This window comes from Etheostoma cragini, chromosome 20 (genome assembly GCF_013103735.1).
Source record: "Etheostoma cragini isolate CJK2018 chromosome 20, CSU_Ecrag_1.0, whole genome shotgun sequence".
Classification (NCBI taxonomy): Eukaryota; Metazoa; Chordata; class Actinopteri; order Perciformes; family Percidae; genus Etheostoma; species Etheostoma cragini.
This window is the reverse complement of record NC_048426.1, coordinates 2,257,491-2,283,222: the sequence shown is the minus strand read 5'-3', so window position 1 is coordinate 2,283,222 and position 25,732 is coordinate 2,257,491. Positions and strand designations below refer to the sequence as shown.

General features: G+C 40.9%; 3 protein-coding genes across 13 annotated transcripts in view; 1 reads left to right on the top strand and 2 right to left on the bottom strand.

Moving 5' to 3' along the window:
• Positions 1–8,216, bottom strand: part of klc1a (kinesin light chain 1a) — a 41,116-nt gene extending 32,900 nt beyond the window's left edge. For 2 of the 7 annotated variants that reach the window (XM_034859363.1, XM_034859365.1), the window contains exons 1-2: positions 7,713–8,216; positions 635–902 (exon numbers count right to left, since the gene is read on the bottom strand). In XM_034859363.1, coding sequence (XP_034715254.1) covers positions 635–901 — 267 coding nt within the window. In that variant the 5' untranslated portion in view covers position 902; positions 7,713–8,216. Of the gene's footprint in view, positions 1–634; positions 903–3,248; positions 3,359–7,712 lie in introns of those variants that run through there. The other 5 variants (XM_034859367.1, XM_034859366.1, XM_034859368.1 and 2 more) reach the window with 3 other exon arrangements.
• An 868-nt stretch (positions 8,217–9,084) lies between these two features.
• LOC117936403 (cytochrome c oxidase assembly factor 8) lies at positions 9,085–17,452 on the bottom strand. The gene is made up of 5 exons (XM_034859392.1): positions 17,149–17,452; positions 14,656–14,853; positions 11,370–11,433; positions 10,444–10,534; positions 9,085–9,234 (listed from the first exon to the last, which is right to left on the bottom strand). Exons 1-5 carry the CDS (start codon positions 17,281–17,283, stop codon positions 9,105–9,107), a joined length of 618 nt encoding a protein of 205 aa, XP_034715283.1. The 5' UTR covers positions 17,284–17,452; the 3' UTR covers positions 9,085–9,104.
• bag5 (BCL2 associated athanogene 5) overlaps positions 17,019–25,732 on the top strand; it is a 9,644-nt gene continuing 930 nt past the window's right edge. Inside the window, exons 1-3 of one of the 5 annotated variants that reach the window (XM_034859372.1) lie at positions 18,209–18,564; positions 18,964–19,072; positions 23,524–24,417. In XM_034859372.1, the coding sequence (XP_034715263.1) occupies positions 19,041–19,072; positions 23,524–24,417 (926 nt within the window). In that variant the 5' untranslated portion in view covers positions 18,209–18,564; positions 18,964–19,040. Of the gene's footprint in view, positions 17,075–17,847; positions 17,932–18,208; positions 18,565–18,613; positions 19,073–23,523; positions 24,418–25,732 lie in introns of those variants that run through there. The other 4 variants (XM_034859375.1, XM_034859374.1, XM_034859373.1 and 1 more) reach the window with 4 other exon arrangements.

Sequence of the window (25,732 nt, the reverse complement as noted above, 5' to 3'; positions counted from 1 at the left end):
ATAAAGACAATGAAAAGAATGGCAATATTAGGTAGTCTAGGGTAGAGATCTTCAACAGAGGGTCTAGGGCCCCAAGAGGGTCCTCAGAGGTGCCGCAGGACGGTTTGAAAAAAAAAAAATATATATATATATATATATATATATATATATATATATATATATATATGTCCAAAAGTATACATTAACATGATTCCCCATATTATTAGTAAATAAATGTTTTTTGTTTTTAAGTGTAAACAACATTAACGATATAGGTAAGGTAACCATCCACAGATACAGTTAAGCTTAAGGATTCACTATGCCACATTTCAACATTAAAACACGATGTATAAATATATTAACATGCCAACCATTTTTATTTTAAAAGCTTGATACTGTATGCCCCAAGACCCTTAAACCCATCCACCAAATATGCATCTAATCCCAGGAAAAAAACTGAATGTGTATTAATGACTTGATGAATTTATATCTGGGACTTGTTTTGTTGTAGTAATTTAATATTATTTAAATAGTATTCGCAAAACCCATACAGCATGGTTTGGCGCTGTTGGATATTTTGTACAGACATCCAGTATACCTAACAGAACAAGCCTGATAGTTTAGTTGATAATGATTCACCAATAAGGACATGTACCTGTGCCTCACTCAGCCCGAGCTCCAGCATTTCCAGGGACTTGCGGATCATGTGGGACTTCTCCTCCACCAGGACGCCCTCCTCCTCCTGCTTCAGGCAGCGCAGCGTGCCCAGCAGGCCCCCCAGGATGGAGTGGTGCTCCTGCTTCAGAGCCTCCAACCCCTGGATCACCTGCTTGGTCCGGGAGATGATCTCATCCTGGGACAGCTTCTCCCCAGGGTCCTCCTCCTCCTTCACACACACCATGGTGGACATGTCCTCACGCATCCTAAAGATTTAACAGGGAAACGAAAGTCAAAATCAAGTATAAATCCATTTTAAAGTGGTGAATTTAATACAGTACAGCCCCAGAGATCAGACAACTCAAACAAAGAAAATCCCATGCCAAAACATTGAATACATTTAGATCACACAGAAAAAGGCGGTGTAAATTTAGTCTGACAGGGATGCTCTCTTAAAAAGTGAAGAGCGCAAATAGCAGCCTCTAACGCAGGAGAGCAAATTATTTTCTAAATCCTAAAACAAGAAACTAAAGGCAGCTTGTTGTCATCTAAAAGACTCTGATTTTGACATTATTAGTAGGCTATCCCCTTGTCTCATAAATTCTCTGCTTGTTAGTCCTGACAACAACAACAAAATTATTAACGCAACAAACATTTAATCAGGGTTAATGCTTACTAAGGCAAAAATGGCATACAGGACCACCAGGAAAAAGGGTCTTCGTAGAGCAACAGATCGGGGTTCACCAGCCATCTGGTCTACCAGCCATACGGCCAGTGAATGTTCAAATTTTACCATTGCTTTCTTTTTGGTGACAAAAGCAAATCTATCAGCCACTTCGAGCAAGGTGATATGGAAAAATACAAATATCATAATATGTTAGACCAAATACTACATCAATGTCAATTTGGACTATTGGCGCTTTCACTCAATATTAAACACAATGTGATTTTTGATCAATAATAATCAGTATGTGGATACAATGACTAATATTAAAACAGCCAGTAATACTGATAAGTTCAGAAAATTACATCACTTTACTGGGAGGCCATTGAAACCAGGGAAAAACACATGCGTCATATCAGGATAGCAAAAATTTAAGATGATATCCAGCCTCATATAGTGTGGTCTGTATAATATCCATATATTGCCGAGCTCTACAGCCACTTGCATATTTTACCTGGAATTGGCTGGTGGATGGTGCTGATTTTGAATATAGACATAATATTGATGAAGGTAGATGTGTGAGGTTTCATTCAAAGGTGCATACTCCTGACCTTTTCTGGTCTCATGGCCACTACGCAGTCAGATGCATCTCCCTTTACAATCAATACTCTGCTTAGAGTGAGAAACCACATTGGCTTAAACAAAAGGTTAGCTGTTATGTAAATGCTGTTTGACGTGCTTTTCAAAACCGAGGCATCATCACTTGCTGCTTTAAGAAAAAGAGCGTCTTAGGTGCAGCTGTGATGAAAGGCTGAAACCAAAGCGCAGCCGGTAAACCTGCCGCCTGCTGACAGTTCAAATCCAAATCTGAGGCTTGTGGGCTGTGTGTGGTACACAGATAACGACAGATATGAGGTGAGGGTGGCTAGAAAGTAAAACTCTAAAATAAAACAACTTCAATTACATGATAAGAGGCTGCCACCAGTCGTCACATTTATTTTGTTGTTTATTATAGTGTTGCATCTTTAGTCAGCATCTATTAGCTTTCCCTGTATTGAGCCAGTTAATCACCAACAAAAAAGCTGCTAAATGATACAATTTTAGGAAAATCACACTGCTCACATGCAGCTTTATTCTGGTATAACTTTGCCAGGCTTACAGATAGACTGCAGTTATAAAATGTTTGTAAAGTTACCAACCCCCAACACTAATTGTCATGATTCAAATAATCAGCGTCTTAGTGCTGCCATAACGCAGTCATAAGACATTCTCAGATACTGAATCTGCCTTAGTTATTAAGGATGTACACTAACAGATGTAGCAGGTAAATCAGATATTATTATTATTATTCACATATTAGCAAACATTGCAGGTCAATATCGGTTCCACTTCCACTGAGCCCCATGCACTCCTTTTTACACAATCCTGACTTTCGTTGCTTTGGCACGCGCACACGCGCGCGCACACACACACACACACACACACACACACACACACACACACACACACACACACACACACACACACACACACACACACACACACACACACACACACACACACACACACACACACACACACACACACACACACACACACACACACACACACACACACACACACACACACACACACACACACACACACACACACACACACACACACACACACACACACACACACACACACACACACACACGAGGATTATGACTGAGCACTTCGATAGCACTCTGTAGCGAGCTTCCTCATAAATCTCTGCAAGCACATCTATCTGAAACTGCAAGCGGATAATTATAGAAATACCAACTTGAGTTTTGTTTAACCGTGACTACGGCTGTGAAAAATACAGAAATGAAACACTTCATGAGGAAGACTGACTTCACATTATCCTGAATCTTGTAATGAACCAGCTTGCCCACCTGCATTTAGAACTGCTACGGTACAGTACCAGGTGAAGACAGATTGGCAGATTTGTCCTGAACTGCCTCAGAATTCACATTCAGTTGTGGAAGTCTCAAGTGTGGAAGAAAAAACACAACAACAACATCTGAAGACCACTCGGACCAGACGAGTTGGGAGGGCTATAGCTAGATCTCTCCATGTGACTCGGCAGCTAGCCTGTAGCCTTTCAGCTGACCGCTAGTCAGGAAACTGTGTGCAGGAGAGCGATGGAAAAAAAGTGACTCTATATTAGACACAACAAATTATATCATCTGTTACAACACTCATACTTATTGGAGTGGAACTTTTAACAGACACCAACAAAACACTTTTAATTATGTAGATAACGGACTTTAAACCACTGGGAACATCCCAAATTGCAAAGAACGAGACAGAAAATAACTGCCACTGTAGGCTGTGGAATACAGAAGTGAAAGTGACAGCACATGCCTTTTTGTTCTGCTCTGACCCAACAGTCTTTTATTTCTGGCATCAGATGAGTCTCGGAGCACAAAGCACCACAGGGAAAGGCACAGAAAACTATTTTTGATGTTAACTTTTTTACATCATCAAAAATAAAGAATCAACGGGGTACCCCCGCAGACCCATCTGAATCTACAACGGACCCTATACTATAGCCTGAGGTGCACCTCACAAAAAATGTAACTACGCGTTGCAGCAACGCATAAAATAATGCATAAACAACATGGAATTAAGGAGAGGGTTAACTTTTCCTGCTACAGCTTCCCCACCTTGGTCAGAAACACAGGAGAGACACTTTTTTCTCACTACGACACTAAATTGCCGTCACTCCCCACACACACATGCCGGCTCGACGCAAACACAAGCGCACAAGTATAACATCAGGTACTAACTCGGGCTACGGCGAAAGCTCTGCGTGCAGCAGCACTGTCAGCGATGTGTGGGTTGATAGTTATTGATGACATGAGAGTGGTGACTTGAGCAAGTTAAATTTACTGGTTCATTTTTATTTTTGCATAACATACTCAGAAATGTGTGCTTGTTTTGGCTGTTATCTCTCTGTTCTACCTGTATCCTGTTGATTTTGCGATTTTAAACCTCTGCTATTTGCAAAGTGATGCCAGTTTGTCAGGTATGGTTAGGGTAGTTTAGTACACCAGCTACGTCTACAACCGCTAAAACCAAATCGTGCAACCTGCAGAAAGAAAGTCGAGTGCAGAAATCCAATTAGCACTGAGCACCAAAGAAAAAATAAGTGTATAAAAAAATATTACATAAACTTTAACAAAACACTCAAAGATTGACACTTTAAAACCTGCAATTACGGATTTTTTTGGCCACGTGGGAGCAGAAACAAGCAACAGATTGAACAACTTTAGCATTTATTTGGAGTCGTGTATCTGGCCCACATGACAAATTTAAGTCCAGTGTTCACTATTCTATAAGCTCTGTCTTGGCTTTTTCATTACAAAACTTTCCACTTTCTTCCCCAGCTAATTGCTAACTTTGCTTTTCTATCATTTGGTCCTAAGCAGGTAGGGTAAAATGGCCTCATTAGCGTCTTTTCCCAAAAAACAGCTGCCTGCTGCTGCCGACATGGACCCTGATGAGAGCGGTGAGAGTGAACCAAACAGTAAAGTTACAGCCCGGAATAATGAAAACAATGAGCTTAAAGATGGGATAAATCTCTGTAGAGCTGGAGCAAACGGCAGATATACATGTACGTACAAGTAGTGAAGTGATCCTTTGTTGATATAAAATTACAGATTAAAGTCGCTTTGGATCATGGTTGTTTACGTAGCCTGTATCTTGTGCTGCTCCTTTCGCACTTTAAGTGATCTTCAACTTGCCGCAGTCTTTGATTTCCCTATTTCTTCAGTCTTACTCAACTATCTAGCCGTTACTATCATGTGAGGAAATTGGCTTTTTTTGCTTTAGGGACCATGAATAGGGTTACCACATCAGACAGTCACGAGACATGACAAAAAAACGACAGTATGATTAGTATCAATAATGGATGGACTTCTACAGGCAACACAAGGATAACGCTGAAAACATCTTATTTTACATTAACCCAAGAGCGGAAGATAACTACCCGATGCTGTGTAACTTATTTTGTTGCTGTGTTCAACTATGTCATCTCCCGAAATGAGTCACAGGCTCACTTCTGCTTAGCTCCCACATGATGATATTTCTATGCGCGAGCCATGGGCAAGAGATGAAATTAATAATTGTATTCAGTGAAATAGTTCAGGATGCTCTGAACTACAGAGAAACCTGTAGTAGCTCCTTGCTGAACCCCCCCCCCCCGAAGGCTGGAAGATACAAAGACAATATAGTGGTACTTCTTACACAGACACTGTATTTACTTTGATATACAAGTTGCTTTTGCACAGATTAAGTTTCAGGTTGTAAGACTGCTCTACCACACTAGGTTGAAACAGAACTTTGAGACTGAGAGGCCTTACGTCTTCCGGTACCTCTTTGACCAGATATTTCTCACAGCTGATATCGTTTCAAGCGACATTATTCAAATTATGTCACAGCCATTATGGAAGAGCTATAAATTAAGGAAATCTGTTTACAATTTTTTACAATCTGGGGAACAAGAATAGGAGTTTCCGCTGAAACCTAAATAATAACTTATATCTTTAATATTTCAAATGTTGTCTAATTCTTTCTAGAAGCTAAGTGGTCAACAAGTCAGCCTAGATTTGTTTATTGCAGAATGCATATCAATACATCCATCGACCAATAAGTAACATGAAATTACAGACATGCGTTAAGGTGTAGAAGGTACAGTACAAGAGAATTTAAAGAAGCCTTAGCAAAAACATCTGTTTAGGTTTTTTGTTTCGATATAAAAACAAAATAATTGTCAATATCAGGACTGTCAAATATTAATGTTTTAGCCTCAAAAGTCAATATTGGCTGGGCAAATGTTTAAATAATAAACATATAATTACCCTTCTCAAAGTAGCATGTGTAAAAGTACACGACAGTAGAATACAGATGTACTACATCTGCAGTGTTTCAGCAGGCAGTTTAACATGCTTCACCTGCAGAAGAGCTGTACTCTGCAGCATTACAACTAAATCTGCAGCGACAACACGTAATTATCACTTCCTGCCAGGAGTAAAAACTCGATAAAAAGGTTGACACACAAAACCTTCTGGGATGTCTAAGGCCAACAACATGCTGTCCCAGGAGAACAGAGGGGTGTAAGCCTGGCTACAGGTTGTCATGGGTGGGGGCCTTTAACGTGAAACATTAGAGTCTGCAGGGCATAAACACAACTCTCAGGAATACAAACACACACAAATATTCCTGAGAGATTTCTGACATGCTTTGGAGATTGTGTCCTAAGTATTGGATATTCATAGACACCTCCCAGTGTTTTTTGGTTTCCCAGCTGTGGGTCCCACACTGAGATCCACTGTCCCTCTGAATCGGTCTCCCCAAACACAGGCAGCTTTCACAGCCTTCAGCCCCGCTTGGAATATCAATGAAAGGGACATCCAACTACTTTTGAGTGCTGCAGTGGCCCAAGCGCACCTTACAGGCATGTTTCAGTCGTGTCCATGCCCCTGGAGTTTCTGCTGCTTTCTTCCCAGCTATCTCGCTTACAAATGGATTAACCTGAAGAACCAGTTAGCCAAAACCTCCATGTCACAGACTAACCACAGTGCTAACTCTGAGCTAGCATTCCCCTCTGACTGTTAATGTCTAATTCCTGCAAGGGGAGACACTACAGGCAAAAACCTTTTATACATTTTGAGGTTTTAGGCTTTTTTGCTTCTAGGCAATACCCTTTTATAAAGCTTGAGGTTTTAGGCTTTTTTTGCTTCCATAACGTCTTCTTTCAGCCAGTAATCTCCATTTTATGGAGATGGAGATTACACATACACCAAATTTTGCAGTTACATTCATAGCTATAATCTGAAGGTTTTTACAGAGAGGGGTTTATTTGTTCATATATCATCCTAGCCTAATTAATGTAAAATGGTATATTAAAATGCGGCGAAAAATGTATTCTTTTATGGCTGTTGACAGTATTTTCTGATTTATGAAGTGATAAAAAAGAATTCCCTCTGTAAAAACTGTTGACTCTAATATGTATACAAAATGAAAGTAACTGTGAACCAGAATTTATCCCATGTTTATATTTAAATTCTGGACATAATTTGCATATTTAAACATAAGATTTCAGAAAACAAGTCAAAAAAATATTGTCTTAACCCAAGTAACCAACTGGGTAAGTTTCATGATCATATTGCTATAATAGTTCCAATGTTTTCCATATTCACCTGCACTGTAAACACGGACCACACATCAAATGGGGCCATCCATTAAATCCTATTAAAAACTAAAGAAATTCAAATACTTGATGTTTGACCAGATGACACTAAAAAAACAATATAGATATTTCTGGGAAAGTAGTTAATTGGCTAATGACACAATTCCAAGAAATACACGGAGCCATTCTTACCGTTCTCTGGAACATCCGTTGCCAATTTAGCTTCACCGTAACGTCCGTTTTCCTCGCCTTTTTACCGTTTAAATCCCGTTTTTTTTAATGGCAGTGTTGTTGCTTTGCAGACAACCCTTGCCAATAAATGTAAAAATATATATATGTAAGTTATAAAACACTATTTCCAAACTGTGTCCGGCTGGAATATGTTCTGCCGACTGACGCTGGGCTTCACTGCATCAACCGCCGTTTATGATGTCCAGCTAGCTAGCTACATAGCTAGCCACCTAAGTGTCAAAACACTGGCTTTACTCAGAGCCATTCAAGAAAAGCCTGCTTTCCTTTGGTTCCATGGCAGGAAAAAAGTCCGAAAAGCTAACTTCGTAGGGGCTTCATGGGGCTAAATGAAAAGTTGACTAGTCGCCCGAGAAGATGACAGCTCGCTAGTCCACTGCATAGGTCCATTGGCTGGATGACTGACTGACTGCGCGGTGCGTGAAAATGGCGTTCCCAGGCGCCCCCCTCTTCCTCGGTAATGATGTCATCCCTGCCCGGATTAAAGGGGAAGCTGTGGTGCAAACTGAGCTGTCAGATTTATTTACTGCAACACTAACTAACAAACACAAAAAGTACTGGCAAAAATATACTTAAACTACCAAAAAGTACTTCCTATGCAGAATAAACCACTTCAAAATCATATGTATTATATTAATGGATTATCACTATTGATGCATTGTGTTCATCATGTTAATGTTGCACCTGGCAAAGGTGGACTTGATATCAACGACTTATATTATGGGTAGTTTAACGTATTACAATTCATCACACTTTATTTTCCCACCATTTACTGTCTCAACAGATGCAATTCAGCCACGACATGTATTGAGGTGAAGTTAAAAACATGCCCTTTGCAAAGTTTTAGCTGTTTATCCGGGAATGTTGCAATTCCAAACTACATTGCATGTCATGTGCTCAAATTAATCTGTGATCCTTTATGTCAAGTAAATGCAGACTGATAGAAATAAGATGTCCACATCCAAATAAAATGTATGAACCCTCTGGGTTTTAAGGTAAAGTATAGGCAGGGGTGAACAGACTTAATATATTTGTTCATTTAATTGATGTTTCATGTAAGAGCCCTGCTGATTTGAAACTCCTTAAGATTTACGATTGATTTAAAATGTAATTACAAGATGTAGGGACTGAATGAAGCAGCAGCTCATCTGTCATCTGTTTCCAAGTGAACATGCAAAAAGAATGTATTTCTGATCTGATTTAATCAACCATACATCAGATACAGAGATATCATCAGATATGAGAGGTAGTTTTCTAATTTCTTGATTCACAAATGAATGACAGAAGTACACAACAATAGCAGTGCAACCAAAGATTATAGTGTGGGTGAATATATTATTTATTGTCAGTGGTAGGAGAGCTGTTTTTCTTGCTGCTGTGTCTTTCAGTAACAGTCCTCCACATGTTCTTCAGGGCGACTTGGGCCATGAGCAAGGTGATGGTGAAGTTACGTCGGTACCATTCCCTGAACACGAGAAGGACAAGAGAATTAGAAGAAGCATGTTCAATCCAGTAATGCAGTAACATGTACCAAAACAAATCATTTTAGATTTGTAAATGAATAAAAGTATTAAAGTATTTCATAGTATTTAACCCTTGTGTTGTCTTCACGTCAACAATGGTCACTTTTTTCAACATTATCATCGCTTTTTCCGACATTTTTGTCACTTTTTCAATGTTGTGGGTGTTTTTTCCAAAAGTTTTTTGATATTTTTTAATGTTAACATTTTCAGCGCTTATTTTGACGGTCCATTTTTTGTGACAAAAAAATATAAAAATTTACTGAAAACGGGTCAATTCGACCCAAGGACAACATGAGTGTTAATCTAATGGCCACATCATTTATGATGCTACAGTAGCTGCAAACCTTCAACATGAACAACACGGAAATTAGTGTGAGTTGATGTAGAATTGCATAATTACATAATGGGTTGTTGTACTGGAAGTACATTTGTATATATATTTATAATAGAATGACCCTTGAAAGCATTAATATCTGATGGGAGAGATGTTCTTTCTTTGATTTAATCTAACCTGAAACAATTAGTACTGGCTACTGAACCAAGATCTAAAAATATGATTGGCTGTCTAACATTGCACGTTGTAGAGACACGCAGGAAAAACGTTACATCACACACAGAGACGGGGCTCACGTAGCAGGAGCTGACAAATGAAGAAAAAGATATGTGCCGTAATGTGTGACGGTGTCATTTATGTTTGTTTTATTAGTTTGGTATTGAGAAAAGTATTGTTTAGGAACGGGTGTCAAAGTCACAGTATTGGTATCGGTACGGAAGTGTTTGGACGATACTCAGCCCTAGAGACAGTAACAAGAATAACCCGGACACAAATAAAAAAGTTAGAGTTTAACTCTCTCACGCTGAAAAAAAAGGAAAAGAAAAGAAAAGCAGTTGCAGAGGTGATGTGTGTAACGTCATTCTTTATGAAGGATACACTGAGCTCAAAACAAGTCAGCCACTCTGTAATGCTAATTCAAAGGAAACTCTTCAAAGGCTGCGATGTTTGTTGCTCTCTAGGTGCAGTATCTAACTGTAACTGTCTGTTTCAGCCCACAGCTCCCGTGGAGGGAGATGTACCCCCCCCCCCCCCCCCCCCCCCCCCCCACCTCCACCCAGTGGCACCCTGGGAGATGCACAGCTGCAAAACAACTCACTTGTTATAATCTGCGTGGCGCACTCTGTTTGTTTCCAGGAAGCTTTTGTAAAACACCGCCATTTCTTCACTGTCCAGGGCCCGGCGGCGTCCTGGGGGGGGTCACAGTCGAAAAAATTAATATCTTATCAATATACTGTTCAGTTCCTTTTTAAATCAACAGATCACATGCAAACACATGTCATGAAATCAGTGTCTGTAAATGTCATTTTTGTGCTGTTTTTGTTGTTGTTTTGTTTTGTTTTGTATAGGGGTCAGAGGAGGAGGAGGAGGTGAGGACAAATGAAGCACAGAGGGAAGGAGATGAAGAGGAAGGAGAGGAGACAGATGGACAGAGAATGGAGGGAAGGAGGTGAAGAGGAAAGGAGACCAAGATAAAGTGAGGAATGAAGGTAGCAAGGGAAGAAGCAAGGAAGGACCGAGAGAAGGAGATGAAGAAGCAGGAGAGGAGACAGAAGGAGGGAAGAAAGGGAAGTAAGGGTAAGGGGGAGATAGGGAGAAAAGAGGTGGAGGAGAGTAAACAGAAGTAAAAAGATGAGAATGAAAACAAGGGAGGAAGCAAGGGAAGGAAGCAAGGAAGGACATAAGAAAGGCGATGGAATAAGCGGAGATGAAAAGACGTGATGAGGGAGGAAAAAGGAGAAGTAGAGGAGACAGAGGTAAAAAAAGGGAAGGAAGGAAGAAAGGAAACAAGGAAAGACAGAGGAAAGTACACATTTTGCAGACTCATTTGACCCTTGCCAGTTGGTCACACCTATTGTGTAGAGAAGACTACTCTAACACAGTCAAAACTGGCTCACAGATTGTGAATACATTTGCAAAAGCATGCAGGAGATCTTCTTTTTTTTTTTATTCTAATCAAGCATTTTATCTTGTACACAGGAGTGTTTACACTTTAATATATGTAGAAAAGCTGCAGGTCCTCACCGTGCTCATCACGCACAGTCAAGCCTTTTGCTTTCAGTGATGAAAAGATGAACGCGTCTTTTTCCTGCAGAGAGCATACAAAAATGTTTCATTAGTTTTCTTTAGATTTTACAGCACAAACAAAAAGACACTGATGACCCAAGTTGAATACAGACGACAAATCAACAGGGACAACAGGTGGGTCTAAGCGAGTCAGACTACATCTAGAACAAATGGACGCACACAACAAAAATATACACATTTAGGACAATTCAGCTTTCCTGGCTTTTCCTTTCCTTTATATATAAATATAGCTACACCTACATGTAGGCCAAAGAGATTGCAATATAAGCCTGTATATTACTATTAGGAGTAAACATATGTCAAGGATATATGAATTAAATAAACTTCAGCTGGAGACTAATCTAATAAGGCAACACTGTTGACCGAATCAGTGATCTCTTTCTATTCCACATTCTTCCTACAGCCTAATACCAGATTTTCGGCGGCCAAATAAGACACGTGGTTCTGCAAATTAAACTGAGATGACAGGGTTTCAATCTCCACCTCTAAAAAGCCTGTCATAAGAGGATTTCTGCGGTCATTTATTTCCTCACAAAGTTCTGAACGTAACTCTTTGCATAATCACGAGTCATTAAATCGCGAATCAGGGTGAATCAAGATCAGGATTTAAAAACAATTAATCGTGCAGGCCTATGGTGGTGTGTGACACAACACTATACTTCAATGTTTTAAGGCCGAGGACCCCTTAACTGAGGGACCCTTACTACATATAAGGTATAAAATTAAGTAGGCCTATAAAGTTGCTTATTCAACTGGGCCTACAATTACATGCAGGTGGCCTAAAGCCTTTAAAACATACAATTGTAGTGCATAGAATACCAAGCTATTAAATAATAGTTGCCATGATTTTATAAATCATGTCTTAATGTTAAAATGACATGAGGCACAGTGAATCTCTAGGATTAACTGGCGCCAGTAAGCCTATGATCAATGTGTTCCCCCCCCCCCAAAAAAAGGCGGATTTGGGACCCCCTGTTCAAGAGCTCTGACCTAACGACAAAGCTTTGTGGTGCTGCTCTCTGCTGGTGGAAAGAACTACGTACATTCCCATGTACATGAGAGCACAGCATGCAGAGGATAATACCATTCACTGACACTTCCACTTGGGGGGGGGGGGGGGGGTCTTCGCGCTGTACCATCCTGTTGTCTAAACACGTATATGGTAAACGTGGTACTTCTTTTAGGGCTGCCAGTCTGAGGAAAATATGTGATATGCGATAAAGTTGTTGAATATCATGATAACGATTACTTGGAATACTTAAACAGATAATTAAAGTGTACTCAGTTCTGCATTTCTGCTGCATTCCATAATCTACGGGGCCCCGGAGGAGACATTGAAAAAGAAAAAAAAAAAACATGTACTGGGGACGAACCATGGCTGTGTTAAGAGGACAAACAATAAACTCGAGATCTCAACTTTCTTGTAGGAAACAAAAAAAGAACTAAAGTAATAATAATAAAAATGTAGCCTACTGGGTACAAATACTAAACTCGAGATCTTGAGTTTGAAAGTCGAGATGTATTTTTTTCTCCATGAAGGTTGACTTTCAAACTCAAAAGATTTTCCCCCATGTCAAAGTCAAGATCTCGCAAATAAAACTCGAGATCTCACAAAACAAAAGTCAAGATCTCGCAAATAAAACTCGAGATCTCACAAAACAAAAGTCAAGATCTCGCAAATAAAACTCGAGATCTCACAAAACAAAGACAAGATCTTGCAAATAAAACTTGAGATCTCACAAAACAAAGTCAGGATCTTGCAAAAGTGTTTGCCCCAGTACATGTTATTAGTTTAAATTTTTTTCCCTCCGTGTCAAAGTCAAGATCATGCAAATAAAAGTCAAGAGCGATGACATGGCAATAAAAAAAAAGGGTATATTGTGAAGCCCTAACTTCTTTATAGAATTGCTAAACCAATGAGTCAATTAGCCGACTGATTCCTCGATGGAATAATAATCCACAAGTGTTTGATAATCGATTGATTTTTTCCACTATTTATTAAACAAAACTGCCAAACATCTACTGAGGATTTGTTGCCTGTTTTTATTAACATCGTAAATAATAAAATGTTTGGTTATTTTATATTTTGGACATCAGTTGGGACTTGTTTTCTTCCAACCATTTCCTGCACTTTGTAAAATAAAATATTGAGATTAACATATAATTAAATATCGTTGCAGCTCTTTTACTTTCATTTTAACAACATTTAACTTTTTGGGGAGGTTTTTTATTCCATCTCTGCTTATTGTGAGGGACTGTAGTTTTGGCTGTTAATATAAATAGCATTTACTGCATTTTAATCACATTGCTTAAATTAAAACATTTTAGCAATTTAAAAGACTTAAAACCAAAATTAAACTACTGCAACTTCAAAATACGTAAACTCTAAACTGTTTCTGTAGATTATTAATTAATTAATTTACTGTTTTTTTGTTATCTTGATATTTGCAAAGTCTTTGATTATTCTGTAATAGTGTAAAAGACCATACTAATTGAGTTTTATTTTCGTCATTTGCAACATAGGTTGTCTGTGATGTGTCTTTTTTTATTGTATACAAGTAAGTGAGGTTGTTTTTACATAAACATTAAATGCATAACTTCTGTGCAGTAGAAGTATAGATTATCTCCCCCCAAAGCCCCAGTTAGTGGCTCTTAGCCTGTGTTAACATGCTCCAGGGCCCCCAGCCGCCTTCATAAGCCCCAGTAAGTGGCTCCATGGCTGGGCTAACATGCTCTAGGGCCCCCAGCCTCCCTCAAAAGCCCCAGTAAATGGCTCCATGGCTAGGCTAACATGCTCCAGGGCCCCCAGCCTCCCTTCCGAAAGCCCAGTAAATGGCTCCAACCCTGGGCTAACAAACATGCTCCTGGGTCCCCAGCCTCCCTCCCAAAACCCAGTAAATGGCTCCAACTCTGGGCTAACATGCTCAAGGGACCCCAGCCTCCTTCATAAGCCCTGGTAAGTGGCTCCATGGCTGGGCTAACATGCTCTAGGGCCCCCAGCCTCCCTCCCAAGCCCCAGTAAGTGGCTCCAAGGTCATTTGAACCTGCTCCAGAGTCCCCAGCCTCACTCCCAAGCCCCAGTAAGTGGCTCTATGGCTGGGTATTGACCTCCTGGGCCCCCAGGCCTCCCTCCCATGTCCCAGTAAGTAGCTCCATGGCTAGTAAACACAATTTTGTATATATACACTTTTCCTCTGTGTCCTGAATCAAAAAACACTTCCACCTTGCTGTAGCTGATGTTCTGCCTTGTCCAGAAGTCGTGGTTCCAGTCCTCCGTCTCCTGCCTCAGGTGTCTCAGACGTTTCTCCAGCTCTGATTCGTTTCCAGGGACGTGGTACACGATTGGCCGCAGGTTGGAAAGAGGGTTCGGTGGACCAATCCAGTCATGCGTGGAGCTGGCTGCTGGTCTGAAGGCTGATCTCTACGTAGACATTAAATACATTTTAGATGACATTAGGGCCGCACAAAATTACCGTATTAATAAAAAACACGATAATATAGTTCAATATACTGTGCGTTGCAAAAAGGCGGGACCTTTTTTGTGTTAGTTTGCATTCTAATCCAGTCCGATTCCTACCAGCTGTGTAGGAACCGGTTCCATAGTGGAACCGAGTTTCAGTACCCAACCCAATAGGGTAATAATAATTGTTTACATGATTTTATAAATCATGTTTTATATTCACATGGATCACAGTGAATCCCTAGGATGACCTGGATCTGGGGATGGCTACCTTAGAAACTACTTTATCTGTGGTCAAGTAAGCCTAACATCCATGTTGTTATTTTTCACAATTAGGCTGATTGTTTCTTTTGCTAATAATATGTCTATGCAATTTGGTTTTGACACTTATTGCTCAAAACTTTATGAAGATTAAAAACATTGGGATTTCTTTTAGGAATCATGCATGTTAACAGCAAAGATTTGCTTGCCACAGCATTTAAACTATTTTACTTATAATATATGTGCAATTTCTTTTTTTAATACTGTACTGAAGTAGACTGTGTCAGTGATGGAATGTAACTAATAAGCTATAAGTACATTTACTCCACAAACTGAATCAGTATTTATTTGGCACAATTGGTTGCTTTGCAGATTTGGATGATTAATAGAAAATATAAGCAACAAACAAATGAGGATGTATTAGTATAGGTTGAGATTACCAGCAGTATTCAGGTTCTGTTGAAAACCCCAAAACACACAGCTAAAATATATACTGCTTAAAGCGTGCTATGCAACCCATGATATATTGTTTTGATGTATGTATGAACTAAATATTGGAAACCGCTAAAACTATATAATAGGCGTTAGGTGTGACCTTTGCACCCTTCTACGTCTGTTAAGGGTCACACTTAATATAACAGTGGATCATATCTGAACACTCTTCTGCTGTTGCAACCTTTATGATTATGTAATGATGGAAATATCCCAACTTCCAGAAGGAAGGGTTTTTAAGCCTTGACCTTGACTATAAATATGAGTTGTGGACTCTCTCTTCAGCGTGGCTTACCGTTTTTTTTCTTCTATTCTCTGATTTTTTATACTTTTTGCTTTTAGGGTAGAAAGAGAAAAGATTATTTCTGTATTTTGTACTTGATTATTGATTATTACCTAAAGAATAAAACTACCTGAGCTTGTTGCGAGCTAGGGGCCCAAAAGACTTGTATTCCTTGATTTTAGTCGTTTCATTTCTCTCTCTCACTCCTCGGCTTTCCAAGGGCGGAAGGTTCCGGCCCGTGAGGGTGGTTGAGACTCCTCTTTAACCACCTGGGCCAGTTGCACCCCTGCGGGGATCGACGGTGACACTTAGACCTCCTGTTATTGCCTAGTGGGGGTGCATTTCCCCATCCGCTCTGCCGGTCAGAGCCACCGAGCGCTTAGCCTCTCTCGGACTGGCGACTACTAAAGGCTAGCGGGCGTCCATGAGAAGGAGGGATCCTCTGGTGACCCTGGGGGGAACGGTTCCTGACCCTGAGTACTAAAGAAACACCCTTGGCTGTTAAGATCCCCTCAGGCAGTGCTTAAAAAAAATATATATATATATAAAAATACAGGGGGGAAAAAATCTCTTCAGTAGGGGAAGTCTGGGGTAAATTCAGAAAAGGCCTCTTGCCTCGGCTCTGGTTTCCCTGATCCAGGCAGGGGCCCTTTAATTTAGTAAGGGTCTCTAGTAAAAAAAGAAATAACACAAATAATTCTAAAATGTTAAATTAGCAAATCACTGTGTGTGGAAATAGCAATTACACAATCAGGGAAGTATCAAAGTAAATCCTTTTAATATAGCCTCAGTCACTGTCACACTGTTTGACAAAACCAAACAAGTAACATAATATGTAAGCTATGATTCTGGCACATTCTGCATAATGAGCAACATTATTTTTTTTTTGTAGGTATATTGCTTTCGTACTTTATAAGAGTTGGAATGCAGGACGTAGTATTTTTTACACTGTGGTATGAAATACTTCTTCCACAACTGCATTTTGAATGCATAACATCAATTTAAAATGGAGTATTTTGATTTTTCTTTTACTATGCATGCATTTAAAATGAAAACATGGCAACCACCTGGCAACAGTATCATGGCAACACACACGCACGCTGGTGTGATTGTTGTAAACGAACTCCCGAGGAGGTAACACTTCCTGTAAGTCAAATATTCAACATAGTAGCTCTCATACTCAGTATATTTTACGGGGTATTATGGTGTACTGTACGAACCTTTGGTGTTTTGTTCGGTTGGGTTGCCAGTTTGGAGCTGCACTGCCGAATATTCAGTGCTGATAAGCTGCCTGGAGGACTGAAAACTCTCCGTGTTACACAGCCCGCTGCTGCTGCTGCTGTTTTGGACGCCATTTTAATCAACTCAAACTAAAATGCAGTTTTAAGGAGAATCTGTAGCCGTTACAGAGCAGAGTGTCCTGGTGGTTATAGTCTCCAACCGTGTACTTTAGGAGAGTTTATTCCGGTGTCCTTCTGTGTGAGCACTTCCGTTTCCGGTCACTCCCACAATGAAAGGACGGGCTTCAAATTCTTACCGGCGCAGCCCTGGATTGAGCCAGTCGGGCGGGGTTTCTTCGAAACCTTTTTTTTCTCATGGTACCAGTCGTAAGGAACCAGGATAAGTGTTTCCATTCACTTGAATGCTTAATTTTATGAAAATCACTATATACATGTAAGACATTATTGTCATAATGATGATGATGATTATTATTATTTACTTAGGGTAAAGGGGGTTAACAAAAAAAGTACCAATACGAATTATGAATACAGTGTTATGATGAATAATGGAGTTCAATAACACGTACAGAAGATAGAAAAAAACATTTATTTTGATGCCTTTTATGTCATGTGTTACTTTGCAAAACCTCGTTGCTAATGCAACAATACTAAAATTATGGAATGAACATCCACATTTGGCTAGTTTTCATTTCTTCAGTTAAATCAACGCACATAGCAATGCAGGTCCACGTTTACTGAACGCGTGCGTGCTCCAGCGGCCAGGTAAGGGGCACACATCCTAACAGAGGGGAATGAATTTAGAAAGAGTTTTTTAATACTTAAATATTATTAACAGTTTGAGCGTTGGTTATGATAACAAAAATATGCTCTATTACAATCAAACAGGCTACAGATAGAATAATACAGGCTTGGACAAATGATGTATGTGATGATACTTCCATTTCCTACTTTTTTTAGGGTACTTGAGCACAACACCAGCACTAGCCGCTACCATAGGCAGTTGGCCGCTACGTTCCGACGGCACGGCCACAGGATGTAAATGGAGCACACCCATGTTGGACAAACAAAACTTACACGACGTCTAAAAATAGCAAAGTATATTACCGGCAAAATGACACGTTAATGTTTTTTATTGTACGTCGATGTGTATTTAGTACACGTTAGCTAAACACCGATAAACATTTTGTATTCATCGAGAGAAACAAACGCCGTTTAAACGGATTAAGGTCCGGATTACTCCGCCCACAAAGGAGTGAAGAGAAACTCCGCGTTAGTTCGTACGCGTGAGCTGGAAAGTAAAGGTAACGTTAGCTAGGTAGGCTAATGTTTAGCATTAATCAGGGGAGGTGCGTACTTTTCTGCAACAGTTCAGATGGCTGTACGCTGGCTATGCAGGTAAGTTAAGGGTGGAAGTATTAAAGTGAAAAAGCGGTGTATGTATATTAAAAAAAACCAAAAGCTGGAGTTATTCGGCCAAAAGGTGGGGCCGAGTCAGGTGATGATCATCATCAGTAGCAACAATAGGGACATGTCGGTGAAAAGAGTGTTCGGTTACAGCTTTGTTGGATCCAAAGTGGTTATAAAAAACATGATGTAAGTTTCAGTGAGATATTATTTCGTAAAGTAAGTTGTTTAAAAGCAAGAGACGGCGGAGGAAGCCCCTGTGGTAGTGTGTGGGAGGGGCGACACCAGCCCAACCGCAGTCAGTCGGTCGGTCGGTCGGTCGGGCGGGCGTTAGGTGCTGAAGCTGACCGGAGGAGCACCACCGAAATCTCGCTCGTATTTTTTTTGAAGGGGGGGTTATCCGTCTGGATGCCACTTTAGTCCACGACCCGCCCTGCTGTGGCCCATGGAAACAGACATCCGTAGAAATGTGCGCGCATGTATTCGGAGTTTTGAAAAGGTGAGAAATAATGATGTGTGTGTGTGTGTGTTTGTTTCAGAGAGAGACGCACACAGGACACAGCTGACAGGAGATGCTTCGATGTGTTTTGTGGTAATGTGAATGTGAATGTGGAGGTGTGGTGCGTTATGTGGTATATGTGGATAACCGGTCTCACAGGATGGCAGATACCTTCGCAACCAGCTGTGCCATTTGGAAATTTTGGATGGTGACATAATGCGCAAAGCCGTGCAGGACCGGTGCATGCAGCCGTGCAGGACGCGGTGCTTGGACGGTTTTTGGGGACTATTTAAAGCAAGAACGTTGGGGGGTTGCTCGTTGCATGTTACCTCCAGTCTTCTGCAAAGACGTTGTAAAAAGAAATGGCATAATCAGCCGAGGTGCCCTGAAAGCATGATGTGGTTGTTGTATATCAACACAAAGCCCATAATATGATGTTTTTATCATCCACAGGAACAAGACCACTTACTGGACTAGACTTTAAGATTATGTCATCAGCATTCCCTAAATGACTTTTAAAATAACATTTCTTTTTACAGTTAACACATGCCGATGTCAAGGTAGTCAAAACATATTTTTTTTACCACTGTTCTTAATGCTGTGTGACTCATGGCAGGGAAGATTCCTCCTAGCAAACCTATTCTTAGCTTCATCACATCCGACTCCCTTCCGTTTCTTGTCTCTCTTGGATCAAATTAAGGGATGAGCTGTTTTTGCCAGGCTGGAGTGGATTTTGCTGAGATTATCCTAATATATACTCCCGATTTGGAAGCTCTGGCGCCGGCATGTGTCCATACACTATTATGGAAATACCCCAGCCCCATCGCCCTCCTTCAGAAAAGTACTTCAGGGAATGCTGATAACCTAATCCTGTCTATTCTAAAAATGTGTTATCAATGTTGTGGATAACATAACATCATATTGTGGGATTTGTGTTCATATGCAACAACCACATCATGCTTTAAGGGTACCTCGGCTGATGATGTCAGCCCGTCTCGTGATGCAGCCGTCTCCCCTGAGCCATGTTCTGTTGCAGAAACCACAACGGTCCTTAATCCTGAGTATTACTGTTCACCATGCAGATACAGAAAGGCCTTTGATGTGGCCGTAGATAGATGGGAATGATTTACTACTCTCTCTCTCTCTCTCTCTTTCCTTTTCTTTGTTCCTGTATATTATTTTTGAATGCTGGAGGTGGTTCATCATTTCAAGCTAGAGGTTTCCATTGGGATTATGGATGATTTTCTGATGGGGCAGCAGCCCTGGGGCCCGAGGGCCGTCACAGAGTTCAGTTTTTTTTTTGTTGCTCTAGGTCAAAGTGTTTTGATATATATTATCTGCCACCCTAGTCCACTATCTGCCACCCTAGTCCACTCCAGTGTGTGTTTATTTTCCCTTCATATAACAGCTACACACAGCATTCAAATGCAGTTCAACCAAGAACAATGGTATACCTCCGCTTAGAATAAATATCAGGTTTCCTTTAATATTTGTACATTTTGCGGTTGTATTTTGTGTAGTATCTCTGCTCAGGAGTGTCAGTGTGGATCTGCAATGGCAGCAGGCTTTGCACAGGACAGCCTCTCTTCCTCTCCTGTGTGGAGGGACGTTCTTCTGGATCAGCTGCAAAGGCTTGCTGGAAGATGGCGAGACAACAAGACTGAAAATAGATGCAACACGACTACAAAGAAATGCAAAATGACTACAGAGATGCTGAATTACTACAAAAGACAAACTGATGCAAAGTGACTACAAAGACAGGCAAATTTCTGCCCCACTGACACACCCATCTCTTTAAAACTAGCCTACTGATGATGACCTAAATATACAGTGTGTATATATATATACTGTACCCTCAAGGTACTGCCATCTCTGAGAACTAGGGCGGAAAATACAAATTGTTTTTTAACATTGAGTAATCTGCTGATTATTTCCTAGATTGATCCGGTAATTGTTCAGTCTATAAAATGTCACAAGTTCCCAGAGCCTTCTTAAGGTGACGGCTCCTGATTTCTTGTTTCGTATTCAGTTTACAATCATTCCAAACCGAACGCGGCAAATCCTCTCAGTGGAGAAGCAGAAGTCCCTAAATCTTTGGCCTTTTAGCTCAAAAGATCATTTAGCCGCTTAAAAGAGAACCCTGTTATTAATCCGGCTAAGGAGCGCTGAAGACGTATATTTCTAAGTAGAGTCTGACCCATATTTTGGTGGGCCGATGTTAGGCATTTCCCAAACTATAACGGCAGATTTATAAAAAATAAATAAAAATACTGTATATTTAAATATTCATTAAAAATAAATTTCTATTTGAAAAATAAAATAAAAACAGACGGTCAACCATGTTATGAGCATTGCCGTTGCATAGTGTGTCCACCAGAGGGCGCTCTACAACGTCCCTGTTAGTGATGGCGTTGCATGGTCTGTCCACCAGAGGACGCTCTACAACGTCCCTGTTAGTGATGGCGTTGCATAGTCTGTCCACCAGAGGACGCTCTACACCGTCCCTGTTGGCAACACTGATAACTTTTTATTTTTGTTCAAAAGGACTTTAACTTTCATATCTTAAGTTTGTATTTTTATATGTGTTATTTATCAGAACTTTAATATATTTTGATGTTCCGCTGTTCTAATAATATGATAATAACAAATTATCATATTTTAGTGAGAACTCAAGTAACTAATGTTAGGGTTTTGTTACGCGTTTCTGATTTTTTTTTTTAATTTAAAAAAAAATATCGGAATATCAGATTTTTAGATAACCAGTATTCATATATATTATTTATAAAGATATTTTATTGGTATCGGCCTTAAAACTCCTTTATCGGTCGGGCTCTATTTCTAAGTAGTGTTGAGTTGGGAAAACATTTTTCGGCTCGAGGCGCCTGTGACACACTTTGACATGCTTTGTACTCGAGTGTGGACATATTTTGAGTGTTGGACCGTTTGTGTCCTCCTCAGTATTAGAAGCCTGATTGGCCGGTTGGATCCTGCTTCCGTGGAGATGTCCCCATCATGTCAGCAGTGGAAAAGAGCCTGGTACAAACGCTCAGCTTTACTCTGAAGGGTTGGCATGGGGGTGTTCTTCTTCTTCTTCTTCTTAAGACCAAATGTAGGCTATCCTCAATCATTTTCTTAGGTGATTTGTAAGTAGTACGAATTTCATATGACTATATTTTCATGTGATTCGTCTGGAGTTAAATCTATTAAGAAAAAGAGTAAACGAAAGACATTTTTACTCTCATATCAATCCCAGTTCAGTCATTAGAGGGACATATTTACAGTAGGCTTTTTATAGCACTGTTTATGGATGTGGGGTCATTGGGCTATCGTACTCTGCTTTTTTTTTGTGATTAACATAAATATATATATATTTTAAAAAGAAATACAAAACCTACAACTGGCATCATCACCACCCACCCAGAGAAAAATCAAGAAAAGATGTCAAAGTACTACAAGATTCAACAAAAATTAGACGCTACACCATAAACCGAATAAACATATGCATAAATGACAACACCATAAGCCCATCATACACGTCTCTCCCCAGCACAAAGCTTCTTATCCCTTCAGAAATGTCAGGTACTTTCCCCATTTTTGGTGTAATTAAAAAAGAAAAAAGGCACACACCTTAAACAGTAAAGTAGTCCATTTAGTGTTTATATTTGTCACAATAATATGGAAAAAGACGAATATTGGTATCAGAAATTCCCTCAAATATTGCATAAGTATCGGCTCAAAACATCCAGGATTGCTCAGATCCGTTTTCCCCATGATGAGAATGTTCCAGATAGATGAGGCTGGTTAGCATTTCTGGAGAGCAGCACCAAGCTGAAACGTCACAGCTCAGTGGTAGAGCATCAGGATTACTCGCACATAAAATTATATTTCATGTTTAATACGTCTTTAATACGTCTTTAATACGTTTAATACGTCTGGCTGCATATCTTGACATGTTAAAGATGACAGACCTGCCTGCAAATTGGAGATAAAGCACTTTATACTTATGGTTGTTTTTTTTAGAGGCCAGTGGGCGACTGTCTCCAGTGGAACATAACAGCCATTGTGGTTCTACCACAAGGTTCTATGTTTTAACTGGAGATGCAGGAAAAGATTTACAAAAATGAAACTTTTGAAAAGCCACATTATTTATATATTAAGGAGCACGTAAGACCAGGGCTAATAGCATTCACGTCCAGCCACGATGTCGTAAATTCCTTCCGGAGTTGTTGGAGATTTTGATGTTTGGCGCCGGTTGCGAGGTTTTTTCTTTGGCGGGGATCCAGACAGATAGTTTGAGGTCCTTTTCAACCAATGATGGCTGTGAGCATCTGAAAAGAAACTTTTGAAGTCTGCTGAGGCTCTGCTCTGGATTGTTGCTTATTGTTAGGACTCTCCTTTTCCTGCTTGTTTTCTTTTTTTTTCTCATTGCCTTTCTCTTCCTTCTTCCCCAGCCTGTTCGGGAAGCCTTTTGATGGTGGGAAGAGGATGGATCATGGCGGCCCACAGCAGCAGCCACATCCCATGGAGCAGCAGCAGCCGGCCTACCACCCGCAGCACCCCGCCATGATGCGGCTGTACGAGGTGCAGAAGGAGGTGGCGTCCCTGGGCCCTCAGGTCTGCACCTTCAGCGGCCTGCAGAACGACCGCGACTACAAGCGGCTGGAGCGCGAGCTGACACGGCTGCTGCTGGAGGTGGACCAGGTGGACACGGAGGGCAAGGCGGAGCTGCAGGGGGCGCGCAAACGGGCGGCCCAGGAGGTGGAGGGCCTCCTGCGCTACCTGGAGGAGAACGCCACCCACCCGTCCCGCGTGGCCATCGAGGAGCTGAGCAACGAGGCGCGGCAGCTGGTGGACGACCGCGTGGTGGCGCCCCAGCGCTCCGGCGGCGCGGCGGAGATCAACGACGAGCTTGTGGACGCCCTGCAGGAGATCGTGCTGCGGCTGACCCAAGTCAAGACCGAGGGACGGGTGCCGCTTCGCAAGGCGCGCTACCGGGCGCTGACGCGCATGTGCGCCGTGCAGGACGTGATCGAAGGGCGCACCCAGCAGCAGACCCTCTCCCTGCCGCTGTCGGGGGACACCCACGAGGCCGTGCACCGCATCAACCAGGTGATGGTGAAGGTGAGCGTGGCGCGCAGTCAGCTGGTGGCGCTGCTGATGGGCCTGAGCGGCCGGGACAGCTGCACCCACCTGTCCCGAATCCTCACCGAGATGCAGGTGGAGCTGGACGCGCTGGATGTTTCCGGGAACGCGGCCATCCGCAACTACAGGAAGCAGGTCGTGGAGGAGATAAACGGGCTGCTGAAACATCTGGATCTGGAGGTGGAAGGAGACGACACGCGCAGGTAGGCTTCACTCAGAGGAGGGGTCACGGCTGCGACTAATTCTTGGAATTATTAATGAATCTGCCGACCATTTTTTTTCTATTTATCGAGTAGTCGTTTTGGGCGGTACAAAATCTGAAAATGAGTTAAAGTAAAGGATGCAGCGTTCAAAATGTCTTGTTTTTGTGTAATTAAATATATTTAATTTATTGTCATGGGAGACTACATATAAACATTATCAACATTTTAAATATATTATAAGCACTTTTGCTTAAAAACAAAAGACAAATTATAGATTATCTCAATTATTTTCTCTAGTGCAGATGTTCGATTACATGCATTTATTTCAGCAGGAAATACCACTCTAACATTTTTTACATTTCAAAGTATGAAGTGGACACTGTGCTGTCCTGTGCTGATGTTATTGGGTGGTAGACTGGAGGAGGAAATTTAGATTTGGATCATTTTGCACTCTCGGGAGTGAATTAGACTCATCATCACTAGATAAGCACTGATGGCAATAATACGCCTACCGAGTTCTCTATTATGTACACTGGATACCAGCAGACTCCAGCACTGATCCAAGTACCACTCCATTCATATGTTTTTCTCTGTGCTGCCTAGTTTTGGGCCTCAATAACAGTGAAGGTTTGACATATCTGTCCATGCACTAAAATTAAACGCATCTTAATGGAATGGAAAATGTATTTTAATGTTTATTTGCTTGCAAGACCAGCCAGAATTAAAGAAATAATGCCTTTCTAAAGTAGAATTCTGCAATGGAGTATTTTGTTATCGTACCTTCAGACTCCTGAGCACACCATGGCTAAACCATGGTTAAATATGATGCTACTTGACTTTTATTTAGAAGGTATTAACTGTGATTCTCTGGCTGGCGTGATGGGGCTGCTTACAGAACCCTCAGCTTGGAACAGCTGGCGCCACACTGCAGACATCAGCTGAATAACTAGCTATCGGGGTGGGGACTGATTTTTACACATCATCATCATCATCATCATCATCATCACACATCATCAGTTTAAAAGTGTGTGGAAGAATAACTTAAAGAAAAAGTTCTAAAAAAAAAACAAAACGTGTTGTGGCTTTGGGCTATCATAACGCATCGGAATATTCAATTAAACGTCTCCAGCTGTGTTGTATTGTGGGTAATGTAGGCTAGGCTCCAGGTTTTGACGAGGAAGAAAAAAAAAAAAACGTATTTCTGGTTCTGCTCCATTTATTTTAATGCTTTTATTTTTTAAAGTGTCCATTGTGAGTCTCACAGTGTTACAGTATGCCAGTGCTAAATCAGTAGAGGACTCTTAAGTAATACTTT

Excerpts from the sequence above, each read along its gene's own strand:
- LOC117936403 (XM_034859392.1), bottom strand. The coding sequence starts at position 17,283 with ATGGCGTCCAAAACAGCAGCAGCAGCAGCGGGCTGTGTAACACGGAGA. Across the intron at positions 11,434-14,655 it reads AGAACATCAGCTACAGCAAG|GAAAAAGACGCGTTCATCTT; the intron begins GTGGAAGTGTTT and ends TGCTCTCTGCAG. Across the intron at positions 9,235-10,443 it reads CGCCACGCAGATTATAACAA|GGAATGGTACCGACGTAACT; the intron begins GTGAGTTGTTTT and ends TCTCGTGTTCAG.